This window comes from Liolophura sinensis, chromosome 8 (assembly GCF_032854445.1).
Source record: "Liolophura sinensis isolate JHLJ2023 chromosome 8, CUHK_Ljap_v2, whole genome shotgun sequence".
Lineage (NCBI taxonomy): Eukaryota > Metazoa > Mollusca > Polyplacophora > Chitonida > Chitonidae > Liolophura > Liolophura sinensis.
In genome coordinates this window covers 54,291,547-54,317,295 of record NC_088302.1, presented here as the reverse complement: position 1 = coordinate 54,317,295, position 25,749 = coordinate 54,291,547, and the positions used below count along the sequence as shown (strand labels likewise).

Sequence of the window (25,749 nt, the reverse complement as noted above, 5' to 3'; positions counted from 1 at the left end):
TAGCGTAATTTGCGTATATTATATTGTACAGCGCCCACAGGTCAGCGGCTCTTTGTAGGATTCCAGTGTCACACATTAAGCAGGCACCAATCATTCTATTTCACTCATTCCGTCTTCTGAATGTGAGGGACTTCCCCTTTCTACCACTAGTTACTGCCATTTCGTACTGTGATCCTTGGGTTGTACTGTTAATAGACTAGTTCAGTCCTTGTTAAAGGCAGGATAAGAAACATTTGATTTAACTATAAACCAATGATATATATGTATCTAAAATACTGTTGTCAGGTGTGATTGTTATTAAGTATTTCCATGATTTGTGCTATATAATCCACAGCTCTCCTCGAAGTATGACAGCAGTATTTTCATGTACGTTTTCTGTCCAGATTTCAGTGGTAAAGCTAATCCTTGAATGCATGTTTATTCCATTTTTAGCTGTCTACAAGGCTTATCCAGGAAGGGAAGCATGATGAACTTGACCACCAGATGGCAGCACTGAAGTGGATGCAGCAGCTGGAGAGGGATGCGGCTGAGTTGGAGGCTGATGCTGAGGAGAAGGAGCATGCTGGGAAGCTCCAGCGTAGCCTTGATGAGGAGCACACAAGTACACTGAAGGAGAAACATCAGGAGTTCCTGGGCAAGGTGAGGGCAAGCTATGATTTATGTATAGTCTTTGTGTCAGGTGTGAAATGGAATTCCGTCGTACTACATGCTGTACCCAACAAAGATGCAAAGTGAAGGATCACTTCCAACCTCGGACATGGAGTTTGTTTTCTTCCAAATTTGTCCTTAACAAATATGGTATGCATATCTGTAGGACACACATTTTTCTTGAATTAATGCCAGTACTTCATCCAAAGCATGCTGCTTTTTCATGGAAGTATTTATGCTAACAGAGCCTGGCACTTCTCGGAGCTAAGAGAAAGTACTTGCCTTAGGTGAACTGCCAGTCAGTCATTTTCGACTCTGTTTTCTAGGGTATGAAATTTCATCATTTCATAAAGATCATGAGAAGTTTTTTGACATGTTGTGTTAACTGGTGAATCAGTGGAACTGTTTTGACATGCCTTAGCTTATCCAAGGCTGATTCACCAATCAGAAGCCTAGAATATTCTCTGAATTGTGATAGATATTTGTACACGTCCATGAGGTTTTGATGGGATTTAAGGTGAAAATTTTTTAATAAGTACAAATGTACATTGTATATTTACCAGTTGAAACAGTTGCTTAATTCAAGATTTGCTAACTTTTTGCCATGTTGGATCCTGTGACAGGTAAGTACTGAAGATACTTGTAATAAATGGTTGTCTTTGAATTTAAATTCAGCTTCCGGGAGTTGATCAAGTCATTGTTCAGAAGCTTCTAGATCAGAATCGACGCGACAATGAGCTACTGCAAGAAAACCTTAGCCGTGAACGTGACCGGCAACTCAACGACATGAAGGTGGGCAGGACAACATGTAAAAGTGGTGTCTTCTGTGAGGTTTTTTTGGTTCATAAGCTCATTGGGTTAACAAATGTACTCAAGATCTGTGAAAGTTTATGTGAATGTGATTGAATCTGTTCAGTCTATGTATTTCAATGTATATCCTTGAAGCTATTCTGGTAATAATGTATTAGTAGTATTTCTGTTGATGACTACATCAATTTTATGTGGTAAATGCCTTCCACATTATTTTCTGTAAAGTATCAGTTTGTGCATGCTTCATACACAAAATATGCAATGCACTTCTGGGTCCCATCTTATAAAGCTGTCACAACACTACATCAAGTGCATGTACCAGGATGACCTATCTCTTCACTATGGATGCCATGGATGTTATGTTTGGTTTCACATGTTGGGCCTGCATAAGATGGGCCTGCATAAGGCTTTCACAGCATTTCTTTAACGATGTTTCATTGCCATAGGCTTGTATGATATATGTTTCACTGTTACCACTGTGTGCATGCCTGACTTTGTGAGCAGGCTAAGCTGGAGGCCCGCAGAGCCCGTAAGCTGAGGGAGGCCCATCGTAAATCTGAGGAGGCCGCGGCTCAGCAGATTGTAGATGAACAGTCTTGGCAAATGAAGCAGACCCTGGCTGAGAGCGTTCAGGACGACGCCCTTCATCTGCCCTCCGTGCAGTACGGCCACAGTCCACAGGAGGACGTGCTCAGAAAACAACAGGTCAGACACTTTAGTATCATTCTGTCAGCAGTGTATAGTGTGAACTAAAAAACATGGGCTGGCAGTGATGATAGTTAATTTCCATTACGGGTAATTAATTTCCGGAGTGTTTTTGGTGTTCAGAATGAAGCTGACAAGACCTAATTTTTATCTGGATTAAATGTGAATGTATCTTAGAAAATTCTTAATAAAACTTAGTGACCAGTGCACATATGTATTAGTAGATATATGTAGAACATCTTGACAATATTTGGCATCAGTCATTCACGAAATCTTACTACCCTACAAAAATATTTAAATTTCTCTTTATTTAAAACAAGTTTTGGTATCATTTTACAAAGTTTTTTGCAGATGTATTTAGTTTTACAAGTTGTTGTCAGCTCATAACAAGGCTCTAACAGAGTCTTAGCTGTATTTATGTAATGACGCACGTATACATGTAGCCACTGCTAGCAAATGCCTGACAAATAATCATCGTACCTGCACACTGGAGAAGACGATTGCAATCTGTTTATTCCAAAGACATTGACACAATACTCAGTAGCTTTGGATGAAATCGCCTAATCTGCTAGATAAATGAATAGATCAGCATGTTTCCATGTAGGAGCAAGTAAATGAGGAAATAAGAGAGCGTCACAAGAGAGAACAGGAGAAGACAGTGAGCAGACTTGAGGAGGAGGCGAGGGGAGAGGAGACCAGTGTCAGACAGAGGCTGGAGGATCAGGCTGAGAAAGTCCTGAGGGAGAGCAGGAACAGACAGGCTGCAGAGTTAGCCGCTCGCACAGATCTCAGCCAGGATCAACTTAATGCTGTATGTCTAGACGTTGTTTGTCACTGACAAATAATCCTCACCTGTTGCTATTTATCAGGGCTTTTTGCAGTGGCCTTGAATACCACTTATGATTTTTTAATAATTGCATGTTCTCTTATCAAGAGCATATGAGCTATTACAAAAATTACCGGATGAAATATCTCTGAAAATTTATTTCCTCACACTGAATAAAGCACACATTATTAAGGATAAAATATTAATAGTTGTCCCTTATGACCTACATGTATTTAAGATCTGCAAAGTTTCTGGTGATTAATCTGACCACTCTGGTCTAAGTTAAATCTGTTTGTCTTTTTATTGTACAGAATAACATGAGCCAATAATTATTAGTATATCAATACAGTGGGTTTTCATGTCACAAATTGTAGCTAATGGCTGCCCATGAGAAAGAGTTGGCAGAACTTGCGAGTAAGATGGAGTCGGAGAAGACTCGTCAAATTCTCGCCACCCGGGAGAAACTAGCCGAGAAGCGACGCAAGAAGATGGAAGAACTGCGTCGTCGTCAGGAAGTTGAGCTGACAAAGGAGACTTTGGAACAACAGAAAGAATTGGACGATATGAGACTCAAGAAGGTATGTTTATAATTCAGTGATGATGTGGGAGATGTTGTAACATACTAACACGAACACATGAGTTGTTGATAACAATTAGGAAATTAGTTCCTAGCGTCTTACCATTTGATTTGAAAGTGGTGTTAGGTGCAACGTGAAAAAGTATCCAGCAGTAACTGAAGGCTTTAGGCATCCAGGAATAACATGTTCTTCTTAGTATGTTTTGTTGTATTAGAAAGTTTTGGTGGTCCTAACTGGCCAAGCCAGCTGATGATACATAGATAAGACATTTTATGCGTCTTCATCTGAACTGGATTGCCATTTAGTTAAATGGAAATTTTTTGAAATTTAACATTTCAGTTTTTAAGAACTTCAAAATGCGGCTTTGAAGTGTATATACATATTGCATAAGAGTGATTCCAGTTCTTCGTTGATTGTTGGGTGTGTGACATCGCAGATATGTTTATATTAACTGTACAGACTAACTGTTCTCAATAAAATTTTAGATGAAAGAAGTGGAATCCAAGGCCATAGAGGAGGGAATCCGAGAGAATGGAATTGAGGATGGTGACAAGATTATCAGGGCAGTTCTAGCAAAGAGACATGCACAGGTAGGCTTTGTGAGATTTTGTCTACTGTCTGTCCAATTTGTGGTTGAAAATTATAACTTTCCTGACTGTCTACCATGCCTGTTTCCACCCAAACGATATACCCAACACTTGCAGTCATGGGAAAGCATACACAGGAAGTCTCACTGTAGTGTCAAGGATGGTAATCTCCATACTCAAACTCATCTGGAAATATAACCCAATACATTGAGAAGAGAAGCTCTGCTAGAAACTGATTGCCTCTCACCACAGCTGTCATCACTGGCACTGAAGCTCTGCTAGGAACTGATTGCCTCTCACCACAGCTGTCATTACTGGCACTGAAGCTCTGCTAGGAACTGATTGCCTCTCACCACAGCTGTCATCACTGACACTGAAGCTCTGCTAGGAACTGATTGCCTCTCACCACAGCTGTCATCACTGACACTGAAGCTCTGCTAGGAACTGATTGCCTCTCACCACAGCTGTCATCACTGACACTGAAGCTCTGCTAGGAACTGATTGCCCCTCAGCACAGCTGTCATCACTGACACTGACTTTTTCCACACTGCAGTGATTTTGCTCATGTTTTCTATTCAGGAATTGAATGATCTGGAAGGGCGTTTTGTGGCTGAGAAAAAGGTGCGGGTTGATGAGGCTCTGAACAAATTGTGCAGCAAATACAATAAACTGAGAGACGACTTGAAGAAACAGCAGGAGTTAGAGCTTGCTGCATTAGAGGTACTTGTTTGTCCTATTGTGATAAAAAAAAATGCTATGTATTCATTTGTGATGCAGTCTCAGACAGCTGTTGATCAGACCAGTATCTTTACTGGATCCAAGATAAGTTGTTTCAGTGTAGAAGATTGTTGCATATTTATGTAGACTCTCTGCCTGATGATGCAGGTTGAAACAAGAATAGATGTACTTTTTACTAAATAGGTATTCTTTTTTTTACCGTACTTATCATCTGTCAGAGAAAATTATGTGTTCATTAAGACAGTGTGTCTTTTGCTATGAAGATTTATTTCCTGATGCTATAGTAGAAAAGTTAGTATGTTGTTAAAAAAAACAACAGAAACTGTATTATGATCACAGATTTACCTCATTATTAAGTGAAATCAAATGAAACAAAGCTATTAAGACTGGATGTACCCTTTCCTGCAAGTTGTTAATATCTTCTTGTAAATGTTTAGTTGAGTATCCATCTTTTTTGTCCATCAGAAGCAAGGATTAACACATGAGGAGCTCCAGCAGAAGAGAGCAGAGCTACTGAACAAGCACCAGCTGGAGTTGTCTGCCCTTGACGGACAGCAGTCGGCAGAGGAGGCTAATATAGAACAGCAGGCGCTGACAGACTGGGAGTTGAGATGTGCTCGTGCAAAACTTGAACTCAAAGAGAAACATTACAAGGTAATACACAGATGCTAACATCAGAAAAGTTGTTCAGATTTTGAATTTTGTTGTAACCTTGTTATACTTCCCGATAAAGGAAGCTTGTCATTATTGAAGTAATACATGTTGTTTTGCCTGAGAATGGTTTGTACATTCTGAATAATTCAGGTATCAGCTTATACATTTACAGGTATGTCGATCAGACATAGTTAGAAAATGACTCAGTGCACATGGACTGTATACGTATTTGTGAAGTTACAACCCTCCATTTGTATTTGCACCCAACTGATACCAGGTGTACAATTGTGTTATTTGTAGCAGACATTTTATTGTACACAAGTTGCATTACTTGGGCATACATGATCGAACTATAAAGACTGTTTCTCGTGTGCATCTGATCGTAGAAAGCTGTTGTTTGTTGGTGATATCTCATCATGAAATAAGCCCGTTTGTAAGGGCATCTGAGCGCTGTGTAGAGCAGTAGAGCCGCTTAGTCATTGTACAATAAGCACTTCAGTTCCGTCCTGAAGGCGTTAAATCTGTGAGTCAATCTGCAATTGCTTTTGGTTACATAGCTATCCACTTCAAAAATGTGTGGGGAAATATCCAGCAAGTGTTGTATAACTATATTTATACTTCCTGATCTTTGCCTAGCTTGTTATATTAAAACAGAATGATGAAAGTTTTATATTTGCTGTAAAGGTTTTCAGCTACTGTTGCTAGTTAATACCTAGCTGTTTGTGTGCCACAGGAATTCTCTGAGGCTTTACGTGAGTACAGTCCTCACCATGAGGCTGTGGCGTGCGCAGACAATGCTGCTGGGGAACTGGAGCATGTGAAGCTATCCCTGGAGCAGCTGCATCGCCAGCAGGAGGAGGCCATGAAGAGACAGAGACAAGGTGAGGGCAGACAACACTAATGGTTAATAAATGAATGGTTATGGTTTGATGCCGCATCAACCTTATGGCTGTGGTAGATTTGCTTACAGTCAGTTGTGTTGCATTACTTCGCTCTTGGTCAATGAGAGTTTTAGGTTGGATCTAGCTCCTGTTTGTGTGGAAATTTGTGAAGTACATGGCAAAAGGGCTGTGCTGTAAAAGATTCTCTTTTGCCAAAGGAAAATATTAACAAATTTCTCACGACATTGAATAACTGAATCACACATGTTGTGTTTCAGAATTTGATGAATCAGAGAAACAGAAGTTATCTGAAGAATTAACAATGTACAAACAGAAACTGGAAGATGACACAAAGAGGGACAAGGAGAAAGCAGAGAAAAACATTGCTGCTCTCCAGAAACGTAAAGACGATTTTATCAAGGAGAGAAAACAGAAAATGAAGGCAAGTACCAGTCATCTAGAAATGAAAAAACTTACTGTAAATATGCATTTTTACAAGGAAATAAATGTCATAAAACATTGGTTTTGGTAATGAATATTTCTTCTTTCCAAATCTGAAAACACCTCAATGCTTAGAACTTTCAGGATGAGGCAATAGGTGCAACTCAGTCAAAGGTGAAGTTTTAGGTCATTTTCCAATGGCTCTTCGATTTTTTCTTGATTTTACATATTTTATTCATTTTTCATTCACAAAATTTGTAATCTTGTGGAAATGATTTCGCTAAAACTATTTGGAAGATAGCTTCCAATTTGTGTACATCTGTGTACTTTGCATAAGAAGAAGACATACGTGTTTTATAAACACACTGTATAGATACTTGTCATCATTCTTTTCTAAGACTGAGATCCATCCCCATATTGTAGGCCGAACTGGAGAGACTGAGTGAGCAGGGGGCTGGCAAGGAAGAGCAGGAACGTGTGATGGCCGAGTACGAGCGGGACGTGCAGACTGTGGTCAACAAGATGGAGGCTGACCGATTACGGATGCAGAGTAACTTGCAAGATAGGCTGAGGAAGAGGAAGGAGGAAAAACTGAGAAAGAAAGAGAAGGAGCTGAAAGAGGAGGTCAGGCAGGAGACAGAGGAGTTGGAGGCTAAGCAGAGGAGTGAGATGGAGAGACTGAAGGCAGATGAGGTGAGTCTGGGGAGGAGACAGTCAGTTTGAGAGTTTTGAGAGTTCAGAACCTTAAACACTTTATAATTTCCACTACCATGTGTTTCATGCTTTAATATACAAAGATATGAAGCCGTTCTGTGTACTACATATAAATGTGACAATTGTGCTGATGAGGAATTTTAAGTGTGACTAAAGATGTGATAGCTGTGGGTGTCCAGATTGTATCTTTTTTGTGCCATCTGTTGGAGAAGGAAAGAAATGAATGAGAAGTTTACACCATTTGAACTTGAGGATAGTTTTCAGATTAAGACAAAGGAGATGAAGAAATGTTGTAAAGCTTTGGTGTTTTTTATTTGGCTGTATCTCACATGTCAAGGTGTGTTGTTGCAGGCACTGACTCTGAAGGAGTGTGTGAACATAGATCACTTGGTGTCAGGTCGTGGGCACCCCATGCAGCCCGTTGAGGACACCCCAGTCATGGAGGACAGTGGTGAGAGAGTGCCACCTAATGGTCAGGATCACAGTTCTCTCCCCTCCTCCTACAATATGACAGCTCCCCTCAATGAGGCAGAACTAACAGCTCTGTTGCTGGCTTCCCCACTGTATCAGAAATTAGAGGAGATGAAGAAGAATCTGTCTACTGGAACATCAAGTAAACAGAACTCATCAGAAGGTATGAGAGAAATTTGTGTGTTTATGTAAATTTTTCAGAACAGTTAGAATTATTAATGAATATTAGGTAATTCCAGCTGTATAAACATGTAGGCTGGAAGTGTTACATTTGGAAGATTATTTACATATATTGCAATTTTTTGTTCAGATTCATACATACACATCAGTCTTATTTTCTTGACAATGTGAATATCCATGTATATGTACAGACTTATTTTCTTGACAATGTGAATACCCATGTATATGTACAGACTTATTTTCTTGACAATGTGAATACCCATGTATATGTACAGACTTATTTTCTTGACAATGTGAATACCCGTGTATATGTACAGACTTATTTTCTTGACAATGTGAATACCCGTGTATATGTACAGGCTTATTTTCTTGACAATGTGAATACCCGTGTATATGTACAGACTTATTTTCTTGAGGAAATGTTTGATTTTCTTAGGTGAAAGTTCCTTGGATTCCAGTGATGCTGGCTGGACAAGTGACACCGAACTGACTCCAGTGGATCTGAATAAGGTGAAGCCTCGTACATTCATTGTGTACAAGTTTGGCTGTTTTGTATCTGAGCTGGTGGCCACCCATTGCCATCACATGCCAGTCACAATACTGCTAGCTGACAAGATCCCCGCTAACGACCACCTCACTCATAACCGCTACCGAAACTCCTTCCACTTTGACGCCACTAACCACATGCTGTACCTGCGAACGGCGCGCCTGGACTCTGTCGGGGAATTCCTGCTGGTTCTGGTCCACACCCTGGCACACGTCAAAGCTGGTCAGTACTTGACAGGCATTTCAGATGTCTGCATTTTTAGCATTTATTGTGAGCACAGCATTCTGTCAAAGGGTGTAAAGTAGTGTAAATCAAGATATAAAGGTACAATGCACATGTATATAAAGCAGAATTAGATGGAAAAAGCCAATTAGATGGTTGTCTGCATGGTGCCACTAGGTACTGGTACGATGCTGGTTGTCTGCATGGTGCCTCTAGGTACTGATACAATGTTGGTTGTCTGCATAGTGTCTCTAGGTACTGGTACAATGTTGGTTGTCTGCATGGTGCCTCTAGGTACTGGTGCAATGTTGGTAGTCTGCATAGTGCCTCTAGGTACTGGTACAATGTTGGTTGTCTGCATGTTTCCTCTAGGTACTGGTACAATGTTGGTTGTCTGCATAATGCCTCTAGGTACAGGTACAATGTTGGTTGTCTGCATGGTGCCACTAGGTACTGGTACAATGTTGGTTGTCTGCAACATGCCTCTACATGTAGGTTCAGGTACAATGTTGGTTGTGTGCATGGTGCCACTAGGTACTGGTACAATGTTGGTTGTCTGCAACATGCCTCTACATGTAGGTTCAGGTACAATGTTGGTTGTCTGCATGGTGCCTCTAGGTACTGGTACAATGTTGGTTGTCTGCATAGTGCCTCTAGTTGCTGGTACAATGTTGGCTGTCTGCAGGGTGCCTCTAGGTACTGGTACAGTGTTGGTTGTCTGCATGGCATGTCTAGGTGGTACAATGTTGGTGCCTCTAGGTAGTGGTACAAAGTTGGTTGTCTGTATGGTTTGTCTCGGTACTGGTAGAGTGTTGGTTGTCTTCACCGTGCCTCTAGGTAGTGGTACAATGTTGGTTGTCTACATAGTGTCTCTAGGTACAGGTACAATGTTGGTTGTCTGCATGGTGCCTCTAGGTAGTGGTACAATGTTGGTTGTCTGCATTGTGTGCAACTGCATTTTGTCTGTGTGTAGCTTTGTATTTTTATGCTGAAGCCAGCTGTCCCTGAAATGTGGGCATATCAAAATCAAATTTTTTCTGACTGTGAGAGTTATTTTTATCCTAAAGAGTTATTTTAAGGTCTGTCTGGAAGGTAGGATATCTTACTGGAAAAAAATTAGTTTTGCCAGAAAAATATAGCTGAGTACCTGTATTTGTTGTTGTTGTTCCCTCAGGCAACCTCCAGGATGACTCTAACCCAGATTTTGTGCGCGAGTACCATCGTGCCATGGCCGTGGTGTGTGATGACCTGTTCTTCGCACGTTACCGCCGTTCCACGGAACTCTCCCAGTCTCTGACTAGGTCAGATGGTCACAACGTGGAGGAAGGGGCTAACGGAGTGCTGAGCTCCGTCTTCAACTCCTGTCACAGCGAGGATGAGAAGGGTCATGTGGTCACGGACTTGCTGGACACCCGCTTACTGCCGGCCACAGACGGTACAGGTGTCCACTTCAACCAGGACAGGATCAATCATAGGTATCATCACATAATCTGGTATTACCTTAAGCCTTATGAGCAGAAGATATCAGGGAATAAATGTTGAATAAAGCGCATGTGAACATCTGCAACTTTTGATATCTTATAAACTTGCATACATGCATTTAAGATTTTTTGTATTTAAATATGATGGCTTCCTCTCTGGTTGTACATGGGAAGGTCTGCCAGCAACCGGCAGATGGTCGTGGCTTTTCCCAGGGCTCAATAACTGCCCAGTTTTGTATATTTAAGTGAAATATTTTTGAGTAGGGCCTAAAACACAAATCAGATAAATAAATAAATACATTTAAATGTGATTTATATATTTGATTGGCGTTTAACGCCGTGGTCAAGAATATTTCACTTATACTACAGTGGAATTTAAATATGAAGGCTAACTTGTCTTCAATAATAGACCGCCTTCATGTTTCTAATTTTGATCTTCAAGGACATTTTGCACTGTGATGACACCAGATACCCGTCACGTCCGTTGCATCACAATTCTTGCATGATGACACCAGATACCCGTCACGTCCGTTGCATCACAATTCTTGCATGGTGACACCAGATACCTGTCACATCTGTTGCATCACAATTCTTGCATGATGACACCAGATACCCGTCACGTACGTTGCATCACAATTCTTGCATGATGACACCAGATACCCGTCACGTCCGTTGCATCACAATTCTTGCATGGTGACACCAGATACCCGTCACGTCTGTTGCATCACAATTCTTGCATGATGACACCAGATACCCGTCACGTCCGTTGCATCACAATTCTTGCATGATGACACCAGATACCCGTCACGTCCGTTGCATCACAATTCTTGCATGGTGACACCAGATACCTGTCACGTCCGTTGCATCACAATTCTTGCATGATGACACCAGATACCCGTCACGTCCGTTGCATCACAATTCTTGCATGATGACACCAGATACCCGTCACGTCCGTTGCATCACAATTCTTGCATGATGACACCAGATACCCGTCACGTCCGTTGCATCACAATTCTTGCATGGTGACACCAGATACCTGTCACATCTGTTGCATCACAATTCATACTGCACTGTTTGTGGTGTCAGGTTTAGACTGCATGCATGAATGACATTGTATGTCATGTTACTCAAAATATCAAGTCGGTCTATTAGAGAGCTGTCCAGGATATTGAACAAGAGAAATATAAGAAAAACACATTCCAAGTACAAAAGACTCCTTATCTTCAAACTTATTTTCTTTTGCAGACTGTCCAAGTACAGCCAGTTGTTATCTACCAGCAGACTTCAGGATGAGCTGGGTGATGTAGAGACCAAGCTACAGCAGGCCAAGGCTCAGGGGTCAGCCAAGTGTGTGGCCCAACAACTAACTAACCTCAGCAGTATGTTCACCACCTCAGGTACATGTATGTCCTCCCCCAATGTGTGCAACCTTACCACATCAACAAATTTGTACTGTGAATCATACCTTTTAAGGAATTTGTAACTTTATATCATGTATGTAAGGACTGTTTTGATGTGACCAACATTACGTGATTTTAAATCCCTTTTTACGAATTTCTTTTATGCCTTGCTGAATAATGCTATTGCACTTAAAATATAGTTACATTAAGGTCTATGCAGTGCACTAGGTGCATACGATTAAGAGACAGACAGATAGGGGGCCTCCGTGACTGAGGTGGTTAGCATGCCAGCCCGGCGCAATGACCCAGGAACCTCTCACTTATGCGATCCCTGTGAGCTCAAATCCAGTTTATGCAGGCTTCCTCTCCAGCCGTACGTGGGAAGGCCTGCAGCAACCTGCGGATGATCGTGGGATTCATCTGGGCTAGGCCTGGTGTCCTCCCACCATAATGCTGGCCGCCGTCGTATAAGTGAAATATTCTTGAGTACGGCATAAAACAACAATAAATAAACAATCAATATGTGTTGCAGTAAAACTGAAACAAATTAGCAGCTGAGCCCGTATTTATCAAACATCTTCAGACTTTAGTAAAAAATTCAAACACAGTTATAAGTAAAATGTTTTGGTTCCGGAAGTGCAGCTTGTTTACTGTAGAACAATGTAGCTCTCACAATTTCAGTTTGTACTGTTCTGCTTACTATATGGGATTCATTGCGATGGGCAGGGATAACTTAACTAGAGCATAACACTGAGCAGTTTACATTGGTGACAGGTTAGTCATCCCCGAAGAGAACTTCAGCAGCTTAGCACTCGTCAGAAACAACGAGGTTGTATCCACTTGAGTGCTACAGTGCCAGCATGATATAGTTGCCAGTTGTGTCAGTCTGCTTCCTCCCCTGGTATACAATAAGACAATGAATGGTAATCTTTTCTGTAAGATACATTTGTGCCTTCACATTTGCATGGCTTTCCTCACAGGTACAACTGTGTTGACGAGACAAGTGCCGGATAGTTTCCGTGTGGCCAATATGACTGGGCAAGCTCTGTGGCAGACATTTGTGAATGATTTAGAAGAACCAGACAACCAACAGTTGGTAAGTACATAGGGTTAATGATTTAGAGACATGAAACAACCAACAGTCTGCAAGTACATGTAAACTGGGTGAATGATTTAGAGGCACCAGACAACCAACAGCCCGTAAGTACATGTTATCTGGGTGAATGATTTTGAGGCACCAGACAACCACTGGTCTGTAAGTAGATAGGGTGAATGATTTAGAGGCATGAAACAGCCGACAGCCCGCAAGTACATGTAAACTGGGTTAATGATTTAGAGGCACCAGACAACCGACAGCCCGTAAGTACATGTTATCTGGGTGAATGATTTTGAGGCATGAAACAACCAACCGTCCGCAAGTACATGTAAACTGGGTGAATGATTTTGAGGCATGAAACAACCAACCGTCAGCAAGTACATGTAAACTGGGTGAATGATTTAGAGGCACCAGACAACCAACAGCCCGTAAGTACATGTTATCTGGGTGAATGATTTTGAGGCACCAGACAACCACTGGTCTGTAAGTAGATAGGGTGAATGATTTAGAGGCATGAAACAGCCGACAGCCCGCAAGTACAAGTAAACTGGGTGAATGATTTAGAGGCATGAAACAACCAACAGTCCGCAAGTACATGTAAACTGGGTGAATGATTTAGAGGCATGAAACAACCAACCGTCCGCAAGTACATGTAAACTGGGCGAATGATTCAGAGGCATGAAACAACCAACAGTCCGTAAGTACATGTTATCTGGGTGAATGATTTAGAGGCACCAGACAACCACTGGTCTATAAGTAGATAGGGTGAATGATTTAGAGGCATGAAACAACCAACCATCCGCAAGTACATGTAAACTGGGTTAATGATTTATAGACATGAAACATCCAACAGTCCGTAAGTACATGTAAACTGGGTTAATGATTCAGAGACATTAAACAACCAACAGTCCGTAAGTACATGTAAACTGGGTGAATGATTTAGAGGCATGAAACAACCAACAGTCCGTTAGTACATGTAAACTGGGTTAATGATTTAGAGGCATGAAACAACCAACAGTCCGCAAGTACATGTAAACTCTGTGAATGATTTAGAGGCATGAAACAACCAACAGTCTGTAAGTACATGTAAACTGGGTGAATGATTCAGAGGCATGAAACAACCAACAGTCTGCAAGTACATGTAAACTGGGTTAATGATTTAGAGGCATGAAACAAACAACAGTCCGCAAGTACATGTAAACTGGGTGAATGATTTAGAGGCATAAAACAACCAACAGTCTGTAAGTACATGTAAACTGGGTGAATGATTCAGAGGCATGAAACAACCAACAGTCCGCAAGTACATGTAAACTCGGTTAATGATTTAGAGGCATGAAACAACCAACCGTCCGCGAGTACATATAAACTGGGTGAATGATTTAGAGGCATGAAATAACCAACAGTCCGTAAGTACATGTAAACTGGGTTAATGATTTAGAGCCATGAAACAACTAACAGTCCGCAAGTACATGTAAACTGGGTGAATGATTTAGAGGCATGAAACAACCAACCGTCCGCAAGTACATGTAAACTGGGTGAATGATTCAAAGGCATGAAACAACCAACAGTTCGTAAGTACATGTAAACTGGGTGAATGATTTAGAGGCACCAGACAACCAACAGCCCGTAAGTACATGTGATCTGGGTGAATGATTTTGAGGCACCAGACAACCACTGGTCTGTAAGTAGATAGGGTGAATGATTTAGAGGCATGAAACAACCAACGGTCCGCAAGTACATGTAAACTGGGTGAATGATTTAGAGGCACCAGACAACCAACAGCCCGTAAGTACATGTTATCTGGGTGAATGATTTAGAGGCACCAGACAACCACTGGTCTGTAAGTAGATAGGGTGAATGATTTAGAGGCATGAAACAACCAACAGTCTGCAAGTACATTTTTCCCATAATTTGCCAGTCTCAGTGATATAACAACAGTGATGCAAATTTTCAGGTTTTTGGTACACTGGATAGGAATAAGATTTGTCTCTGTGAAATGTCAAAAATAGCCATTTTTGGTGAAAGGAAATGAAACGCTTGACACTGCACACACCTAAAACAAGGTACTGATACTAACAAACACAAGTTCAACAGTCACTGTGTCAGGCGTCTAGGACAGCGGCATGCCTCGGTAACAGATTTTCATGAAATAAAACACCTACAAACTTACCTTACTACTTTGTAGATTCGTCTGCAACTGGTGTACCTCAAGAATATTCTTAGATGTAGTTCATTCTATTTTCCACATCGAACATGATAATTGGTCCCACTTTGACCTTTTGATTCAACATCAGATCTACCATGTCATGGAAAGCCCAAAACGGATTCAGTGTGATTTTGAAATATCATAGACACTGTTTTGTTGAATTCTCCAAGTTCCATGATGGTTAATAAGACCAGCAAATTAGTTTTGAAAGGAATTGTGTGCGTTTAAAGTCTAAATTTGAATGTTTTGTTCAGTATGATTTTCGAAATCACAGCTACTCTCGACCTGTAAGTTATTGCATGGTGTCAGAGAGATTTAGGTCACACTTTTGGAGCCATATGTTTGGACAAATGAGCAGTTATGAATGCTGATATTTTCGAAAGAAGTTAAAGCTCGTCGTCTATCACACTAATGGATTGTGTTATGTTTTCTGTTCACAGAAATCACACACTTGCTCAATATTTTCTAGAACTATATTTTGGAAAATATGTAGTTTGGTCACAACCTTTTCACATACATTGATATCAGTCTACATCTCATTTACATACATTTCAAAACAAACAGATGTTGCCTTCTCTATCAGCCACATACACCATTCGAGATAAATACGGGATACATAGGATATGCAAGCCGTGTAGCATTATATCAGATTTATGAAATCCGCAGTGCGAGATTTTTGTGTTTCGTGTTCCCAATTACACCACTCTGATATAATGGTCACTCATTGTATATCCTCTATGTATATGTAGATAATGAAAGTATCTTCAGGCATCAGCCAACCAGCTGTCAGTAAGTAAATGGGATCACTAGTTTACATATCATTAACTCCAAATTTCATCCTCCAGCATTTGACCTACTTGTAGGGGTTGAATACATTGCCTTTTCTTGTAAAGCTTAGCATGATCTTTTGCAGTTTGCCTTGCTGGATGTCCACCTAGATGTATGTAAGGAACATGTTTATTGCACATAGAAACTTATGTGCATGGAGATAATCCTCTGGATCGGAGATCTGTTTTCATTCCTCACAGTTCAGCTTTCAGATGTAAAGATCTATATTCTTAAATATGCACTCACTGACCTGGACCTAAGTGCTTTTGCTTGCAATGTTGTCAAGGCGTCAAAGCTGTACACTTCACAAACATGTTTCCCTTGACCTTGAAGTAACTTTGAAGTTATATGACAGTACAATATTGAAATTGACTTGAAACTGCACTTCACTTTCAGACTGAGCCCCCAGCAACTGATAAGGACCATACAGAAAGGAATGACTTACTTCTAGAAGACTTTGCTACTGTCTCTCATCGTATTTTGGAAACCAAAGAAAGGCTTTCTGGGTGGGAAGATGAGCTGGAAGCTGAAATCGCCTTGGAAACAGAAAAGGGCAAAGGTCAAGCCCAAAACAGGCGCAAAACGCTGAGCCAAACAATTCATCAGTGTCGAGAAACATTGAACTCATTGGAAATGGAGAAAACCAGAATTCTGAGTGCAATGGACAGTGATAATGTTGAGGACAGTGCTTAATTAAATTTTTCTCAGCTATGTTTACTCTCTTTTTTTGCCAAAAGTGAGGCTATGTGTATAACAAGCCAATGTCTGTGTCATGTTATTTGCCAAACTGTATTTACAGTTCCCGTCCAACTTTTATCATATGTGATATTTTATAGACTATGTTTATATTTTGTGACTAAATTTTGTTAAAATGTATGATGACTTACAGATCTTGTTAGACCAAAGTGATTTTCCATTAAAACATTTATACTTTGTCAGCGTTTTATGAACATTTACCTGTATATACTTGTGTATATTTTTTGTATTATACTGTCTAGCATTTTTGTTTGTTACAAAAACATACATGTTGATAGAGTACATATATTTTTACACGGATATAGAGCGGTTTTTGTGCAATCTTGTACAAGTCTAAGACAGTTATATGTGCAGATGCATACTTCTACTATCGAGTTATCACTTTTGTATGGTTTTTCAGTATTGGTAATTAATTCTTCAAAGAAGGGTGAAGACATTGAACCACATCCTTTGTGTAACCATCTGGTAAAACATGTCTTATGAATGGCTAAGGGGGTTCGTGTAAGGATGTTATGTAGTACATGTATATGATACAGATTATTTCACAGTTAAGATTTATTATTTAACTGCAAAACCTGTTTGTTATTCATGTGTATATGACAAGAGAGTTTACTTTTATTTTTGCATGATTTTGCGTAAATCATGTACGCATAATCTAGATGTTTGGATGTTATTTACATTTGAACCGTCCACCTCAGACTGTGATAATATTTTTCATGTTGGGACAAATACACAATAAACTACATGTTGCTGAATTTTAAACGAATGACTGATACTTTGATTTTGGACTTTTCAGGTGGGATAAGTGCGTACACGTGTATGAAACGTACATCTGTGAAGACCTGTGTGCCAATTGGCTACACGTGATCAAATCTCACAAATGGCCTCTGTGGCTTTCGTTTTTGTGACTAGACATAGTGTCAGGTCTGATTGCAGTATACAGTGAATTGGCAGGGTGTAATGTCTGGTGTCAGTATTCAGCATGTTCATTGAATTTGGAGTCGGGTGGGAGGGGGTGATTATGTCTGGTGTCAGCAGTATAGAGTAAATTACAATGCATACCGTCAATTGGTGAGGTGTCTTGTCTGGTGTCAAGAGTATTCAGTGAATTGACAGGGTGTCATATATGGTATCAGTGGTACAGTGAATTGGTGAAGTACCATGTCTGGTGTCAGCAGTATTCAGTGAATGGGTGTGGTGTCATGGCTGGTGTTAGTATACAGTGAATGAGTGGGGTGTCATATCTAGTGTCAGTATACAGTCAATCGGTGTAAGGTTAACTTCCCCCATCAGACTCACTGAAGCTGGCAACCGGTGTTTGCCGGAGTAATGTCAAGTGTTCTCTGTTTTAACTTTAATACCTTAAAAAGAAAAGAGGGGCCGTGTGCATGTGAAACTAATAGCACAGATTCTTGACAGTCCTATGTCTTTAACACCCTGTAACTTGGCAGTCGTTGATGTGGTTTTGTGGTCTATAGTGAGAATCTTTCAAAGGTTTCTTCTGGAAACAGCGTTCACAGAGTGGGATTTGTCTTATCGACTGGGTGTCGGATGAGAACGGGAGAGGCTCTGTCATCCCGTTTGTACATATGGACTAAAATGGAGTGGCATTTCCCATTTTGCCGTGTTTAGGAATTATGAATTAAGAAATTAGGAATTAAGTCGGTACGACAAATCTTTCAGACCGGATTGAGATAATTTCCTTACATGGGTTTTCATTGCCATTTTCCTAATTTCTTCAGCACACAAAACACATCTACGTCTACATGTATGTTAGCTGATTTTGTTATTTTGACATTCTGATGAACGGTTTCTCACATGAGTATGGAGCAGCTTTAAACCTCTCTTCTTTCCACATTTATTTTGGAATTGTTTGCTGTAGAAATGGGTTGGTCTTCGCTGTCTCAGCACCACAAAGCTCTTTATAACTGATGAAATGCCAACAGGGTGGCGAGTTGGAATACTTCTGAGGTTCTCCACGGTCTACTCGGTTTCGTTCATCCATGAACCACAGCACCGCCATATAAAGGAAATGATCTTTCAGGGTACAGTGTAAAACACCAAACAAATAAAGCACCTGAGACCTAAACGACTGTTGGCCAGTAGGATAAAAGGGTATCTCAAGGCGGAGACTTTTTGATTCACAATATGTTTATTCAGTATATTCAAGTTGAATAGTTACAGAAATGACTGATGGGAATGCCTGAGCCTGTTGCATAACGCAGTGAATGTTGGTTAATGAGGTAAGGCAGGATGCCCGCTAATCAATCCAGAGGTCTACGTTACACACTTTCGCGGATATCACCAACCTGTCCCCGAAAAGCGTGCCGTCTGCGGAGGAAGCACAAAGTGACAGAATGTTTAGTATATATGAAAGAAATATGTACACAGGTTACACAGTACCCCAGAAACAAATTGTAGGCTACACGTGCACTATATATCATAGACACAATCCTTAGAGAATTGTACTTCACTGAAGCAAACAGTGAACATTCTACAAACAAATCGCACACAAATATAGATAAATCGTGAGCAAATATGCATCATAGATACGAATCGTACACTAATATATATCGCTGACGCAAACAAATGGGGCATAAAACTCAGACACCAATCGTACGACAATTTGATTCTTGCACTCTTTTTCTATCTGAACTCATTTATTATTTCATGGTAAATTATCTGGAAAGGTATAACTCGTGCTTAGGGTTGAGAAAAACAGAAGAGATTCTACATACTGACGGCTTCGAAAGTACATTGACTGAAAACCACTTACAGCTGACCGTTTATGTCTTGATTTTATTGGCAAGTAAGCGTCAACGGAAACACCATTGACCAAACTCTCTTATTTGGCATTTTTAGATAGCTTTTTCACTTTTATTTTCGTTTTCGGATGAAATCCTGATGAGAATAAAGAAAGCACAAATAGAGCCCATGTAAGATTAAACACGGTATTTGGGGGAAAAGGAAGTTCGAAGATCCCACAAGTTATGATAAAATTAAACTGAAGGCATTCAATTTGGTCCAAGATTTCGCTTTCTTCAGTTCTGTTCACTTCGGTAAGTCAATCGCTAGTCTCCAATCCAAAATGCCTAGGTAAAACATGGCCTTAAATCTTAAAATTATCAAGAAACAAAAATACCTTCAGTTTCGTAAGCCACACAGTTAGCACTCTTCTTCGCGTAGATAATCATGGGGGCGGCGCTTTTGCTGTCGTAGCTACAACTTGGGGAGGAATCATTCTTAGATACAAAAAAATACCCACAATCCTCTGGGCAGGTGTCTCCATAGTGTCTATTAATGAGGAATTGGCGGTCGTTCAACGCATCCCTGAAACAAATGTAAACGTAAATTTCAACCCACTCTTATCTAGTAATGATGTACATGTAATTTCACTGAGTACATTTTATTTTTTTGTAATATTTATATGTCCCAGTGGTGAAGCAACGTCTAAAATGGATGGCGTACAACAGATCGTTTATTGGTTTAAACTTGGTATTACATAATTCAATTGTTTATTATATTCAAGGTCATACAATTTTTTAGCTAATCTGAAGCATAACTTTTTTTTTGTCTTTGGTCATCATCTTTGCCAAATAGTTTTTACCTCCACACCATGCATAGAAAGGTTCTCGCATACCAGACACGTGTGAAGAAACATCAACTCAAAAGTCAAAGGTCGAGGCCATTCCCAACAGTGAAACAGCTGGCATCTGTGGGTTATGATGACTTTGGAAGAGCAGCAGCTCTGAAGTTCCGCATACACGGGAGCTAAAGACCCAACTCAACTCAACTCGACTGTTGGGTCTGGTCATACGCGCTCGTGTATGAGGAATAAGGCCGCGACAGTAGTTGTACTCCAGTAGTTGTAAGCCCATGCCCGTCAATAGTCCCATAGTTGTATGACCATCAGCGACTGGGACGAACTCCCTACGACCAGTTGAGTCGAGCTTTACATGTTCTCGTGTACGTCGAGCTTTACATGTTCTCGTGTACGTCGAGCTTTACATGTTCTCGTGTATGCCGAGCTTTACATGTTCTCGTGTACGTCGAGCTTTACACGACACGTTCTCGTGTATGTAGAACTTTACACGTTCTCGTGTATGTCGAGCTTTTCACGTTCTCGTCTCCAGATTCAGCAGCTCATATTTAGTGGTAAATGCAATCCAGATTGAATAGCTGAGTGATACATGAACAAATCGTCGGCCAATAGCTGATTTATGCTATTGTATGCTAATAAGTGGCATTTAGTTGTGGCACAGAAGTTTAATATCCCAATGGACTTACCCACTCAAGCGGAAAAAATTGAAATCACCAGTTTTGAGATCTTGATAAGGGGAGGCAATCAAGCGCGATTGTGAGAACCAACTTTCCACGGTAGATCCCAGGCCGTCAAACAGGAACCATACTCCTTTCACACCGTCGGAAAAAACCTCCAACTTCACCTGAACGATTAAGTGTAGACTTGTTTATTGATTAATTTGAATACATAAATCAGGATTTATGAAATGAACTTTTCCTGTGATGTGAAGCATTTATTTGTCGTTTAAAACGCCTAAATGTTTTTCATTCCCAGACTTTACATAACCTTTCCCCACCCAACCCCATACTGCACAACACATCAATTCCCCTATATATTGCTTAGGATATACATTTTGGGCACACTAATTAACCTCCTTCCTCCCTTCACATACATAGCTTACCACTTCTCCTCTGTGCATGATTACGGTCTTACCACTTCTCCCCAGTGGATGGCTTACTGTTTCTTTCTAGGCATTGCTTACCACTCCTCTTCTATAAATGATAACTTGTGCTCTGTACACGGACCCCAAACACAGCTTACCACCTCTCCTCTGTGCATGGCTTACTGTCTTACCACTTCTCCCCAGTAGATGGCTTACTGTTTCTTTCTAGGCATTGCTTACCACTCCTCTTCTATAAACGACGACTTCTCTTCTGTACCCAGCTTACTGTCCTTCCCCCAAACATAGCTTACCACTTCTCCTCTGTGCATGGCTTACGGTCTTACCACTTCTCCCCAGCAGATGGCTTACTGTTTCTTTCTAGGCATTGCTTACCACTCCTCTTCTATAAATGACGACTTCTCCTCTGTACACGGCTTACTGTCCTACCCCAAACACAGCTTACCACTTCTCCTCTGTGCATCTCTTACCATCTTACCACTTCTCCCCAGCAGATGGCTTACTGTTTCTCCCCAGGTATTACTTACCACTCCTCTTCTATAAATGACGACTTCTCCTCTGTACACGGCTTACTGTCCTTCCCCCAAACATAGCTTACCACTTCTCCTCTGTGCATGGCTTACGGTCTTACCACTTCTCCCCAGTAGACGGCTTACTGTTTCTCCCCAGGCATTGCTTACCACTCCTCTTCTATAAATTTGCACTTCTCTGTACACGGCTTACTGTCCTACCCCCCCCCCCCCCCCCAAACACAGCTTACCACTTCTCCTCTGTGCATGGCTTACGGTCGTACCACTTCTCCCCAGCAGATGGCTTACTGTTTCTCCCCAGGTATTGCTTACCACTCCTCTTCTATATATGACGACTTCCCCTCTGTACACGGCTTACTGCCCTTCCCTCAAACATAACTTACCACTTCTCCTCTGTGCATGTCTTACGGTCTTATCACTTCTCCCCAGCAGATGGCTTACTGTTTCTCCCCAGGCATTGCTTACCACTCCTCTTCTATAAATGACGACTTCTCCTCTGCACATGGCTTACTGTCCCTCCCGAGACATTCCTTACCATTTCTCCTCTACAATTGACTTACCGCCTTACTACTTCTCTACAAATGACTTACCGTCTTACCACTTACTCTGTACTTGGCTTACGTTCCTTCCCCCAGACATTTCTTACAACTTCTCCTCTATACCTGACTTACTGCTCCTCCCTCTGGCTTACCGCTTTACTACTTCTCCTCTAAACATAGCTTACCGCCTTACCACTTCTCCTCCATACATGGCTTACCGCCCACTTCTCACTTCTAAGCTATACATACCTTACCGCCCTACCACTTCTCCGTGAAGAGATTTATTTTATCAGTTCAGAGGTTGCAGAGTAAGTTTCCAGTACGACAGAACTACCTGTTTTGTAATCAGATGCCCCCAATTGTCTAGTATACGATAATCTCTATAGATCAGATCGCTGCTAAGGTCCTTGGCAGCTGTTACGTCCACGTTCATATTGCCGCCGTTTAGAAACATATCCAAAACATCGCGGCCATCGCCACTGGCGGCTTTAAACACCATTTTCCATTCACAACGCCCATCTGAAACAAAACATGATCAAGTACACGGTAAATGTAAAAGAAGGATCAGTCAAGAACAAGTGAAATAATTTCAACATCATGATCTAAATTCTGGAAAAAATACATTTATTGCTTCTCCCCATCTGGCAAAATTGCTATAGATAAAAAAAAATGAATACCAGTATATACTATGCTTGTCCTTTGGGTTGTAAAATATGTAATACTGACTCAGTACCACAGTTAAGTTTGTTCTGGCTAAAAGCCATTTACTTCGGTGATGATAAAGAACTCTAAAACAGAATAAAATGATCCCTTCTCTGATTGGCGCATCGAACACATTTACAGTAAACTTATTCATAGGTGAGTTCGGTAAAGATCGAGTACATGTAATGATTAAGTAAATTAATTAAGTTGGTTCCAGAAACATGTATGATGTGACTAAGTAAACTTGGTCACAAAAGACTTTGGTGAAGACTGGAGAACATGTACAGTGTGACTAAGTAAACTTGGTCACAAAAGACTTTGGTGAAGAATGAGGAACATGTACAATGTGACTAAGTAAACTTGGTCACAAAAGACAAAAGACTTTAGACTGGAGAACATGTACAATGTGACTAAGTAAACTTGGTCACAAAAGACTTTGGTGAAGACTGGAGAACATGTACAATGTGACTAAGTAAACTTGGTCACAAAAGACTTTGGTGAAGAATGAGGAACATGTACAATGTGACTAAATAAACTTGGTCACAAAAGACTTCAGTGAAGAATGAGGAACATGTACAATGTGACTTAGTTTACTGGCTATCTAACATTTCATTGTACTTGTTGCTTTTCGTCATTAATGTAAGGCTACAAGCAACACTAAGTTTTTGGATACATTTATGGATCAATGCATGTTACACTTAGCTTCGTGATTGTTGTATTGAATGACTGTCTGTATAATTGCTGCAGGGTATAAGTAACAAATTAGTCTGTTCAGTGACATATACGTGTACATTGCTGTTTTTCCAGATCAGCCATGCCAACCAACTAGCGTAAGGCTACTACCGCAACCCTTACAGGTGCCCATCCTAGGCCCAAACGTACCCGTGTAAAGAGCACAGCCTCAAATCCAGCAGCCCCTCAAGCTCATGCGACCCCTCCAATCCCTTCCCCACCATGTGAATGTCCATCTGCCACTCAGGTAGCGGAAGAAGTTATTCGTATTCTACAAGGCCGTCTGCGCAGATGACTCTCCTCCTTGCCCGCCCACCTCGGCTTCCAAGCACAAGACTCTACCACCTCCCCCGACGATATGTCCCGGTACCTCCTTGCCCCGGGAACGATCCCCAGTACCATTACAGAGCTTATTTGGTAAGGAGACCTATGATATTGAAGACCTGCCCATTTTTAACTTGGTGTCATCTTCAGTGCCTCTGGGATTGAATGTAAATGCTAAGCTAAGAACAAAAATATTTTCAAACGAATTAATGTAGATTTTGGATCCACATCAGAGGATGAATAGTATATCAAACTGTCCTCAGATTGCAGAGTTGTTAATGTCAGTTCACATGGTGAAAAGAGTATCAGCAGTATCACACAGTGGTAGCAGGTTTTCGACATTTATATGTCTCTCTACTGTTCCAAATACCCTGATCAGATCACTGGACTCATCAAGTATGACAACACTGTACGCTTACTGGATCAACACTTTAATTTTGATGCAGTCAGATATTACGATGAGAATTTCCGAAAACGCTACCTAGTTATTAGACTGGAGCATGATTCTTGATGAGTTATGGAGACTGTGCAGTCTAAAATCCATTGCTACATTTTACACTTTCCTATCCAAGCGCAGTCTTCGCGAAACCCAGCCATTTCTTTCGAACAATAGAAATAAACCCTTCCAACCCGTACCAGTATGGCTTTTGTTGGAAATTTCTCAAATTTGGAAAGTGTCAGGTCAAAGGAGTGCACAAACAAACGTGAATGTTCCAAGTGTGGTGGCAAATACTCATTGTCTCACAGTAGTAAACCCCAATCCCAATAAGGCATGTGCCAATAGTAGTAATGTCATTATTACCCACTTCAACCTTAAACCTTAAACCAGTTCATATCAATATAGGTAAAGCCAACGATCCATCCATGTGTCCTGTGCATGCCCTGAAACAATATCTTCGGCTATCTCGTCATACAACTGGCAACATTATTTCTGTTGACTGACACTTCTTCAAAGTTTCTTAATACGGGGAACGGCACCTGATTTCGGGATACATTTGGAGGCTATATCGATTAGCTGATCCGGGAATAACTGGATAGGATCAACTGCATCAAGAAAAAGGTCGCTAGTAAGTGTTTCACCACACAGAACAGCAAAGCGGGGCCAGTCTGCTTTATCATAATTAAAGCCTGGAAGGGAGGATGATACCGGCTCCTGAAGGGTAAGTATAGTGGGGAAGTGGTCGCTTCCGCACAGATCATCATGGACGCTCCAGCTAAATTCCAAGCCCTGCATCAACCAGAGCCAAATCAAGGACCGAACAAGTGCTCTTTGCAGGATGAAGGTAAGTATGTGTGCCATCATTTAAGACGCATAGAGAGTTATTAGATATAACATAAGAGCCCTTCTAGTTACGTTCAGAGTCACCCCAGAGAACACTGTGGGCATTAAAGTCACCCAAAAGAAGGCACGGTTTAGGTAATTGATCATATATAATTTGCAACACTTGTT

At 40.9% G+C, this 25,749-nt stretch overlaps 1 protein-coding gene across 1 annotated transcript in view; it reads left to right on the top strand.

The window, feature by feature from the left end:
* The window catches only part of LOC135473922 (uncharacterized), a 107,509-nt gene extending 89,991 nt beyond the window's left edge, over positions 1–17,518 (top strand). Inside the window, 17 exon segments of the mRNA XM_064753863.1 lie at positions 433–639; positions 1,324–1,440; positions 1,963–2,163; positions 2,768–2,974; positions 3,364–3,567; positions 4,053–4,157; positions 4,734–4,874; positions 5,358–5,546; positions 6,280–6,427; positions 6,706–6,869; positions 7,292–7,561; positions 7,934–8,216; positions 8,670–9,002; positions 10,177–10,477; positions 11,729–11,880; positions 12,864–12,979; positions 16,410–17,518. Of these exon segments, the coding sequence (XP_064609933.1) occupies positions 433–639; positions 1,324–1,440; positions 1,963–2,163; positions 2,768–2,974; positions 3,364–3,567; positions 4,053–4,157; positions 4,734–4,874; positions 5,358–5,546; positions 6,280–6,427; positions 6,706–6,869; positions 7,292–7,561; positions 7,934–8,216; positions 8,670–9,002; positions 10,177–10,477; positions 11,729–11,880; positions 12,864–12,979; positions 16,410–16,706 (3,435 nt within the window). The 3' untranslated portion in view covers positions 16,707–17,518.
* Positions 17,519–25,749: the final 8,231 nt, after the last annotated feature.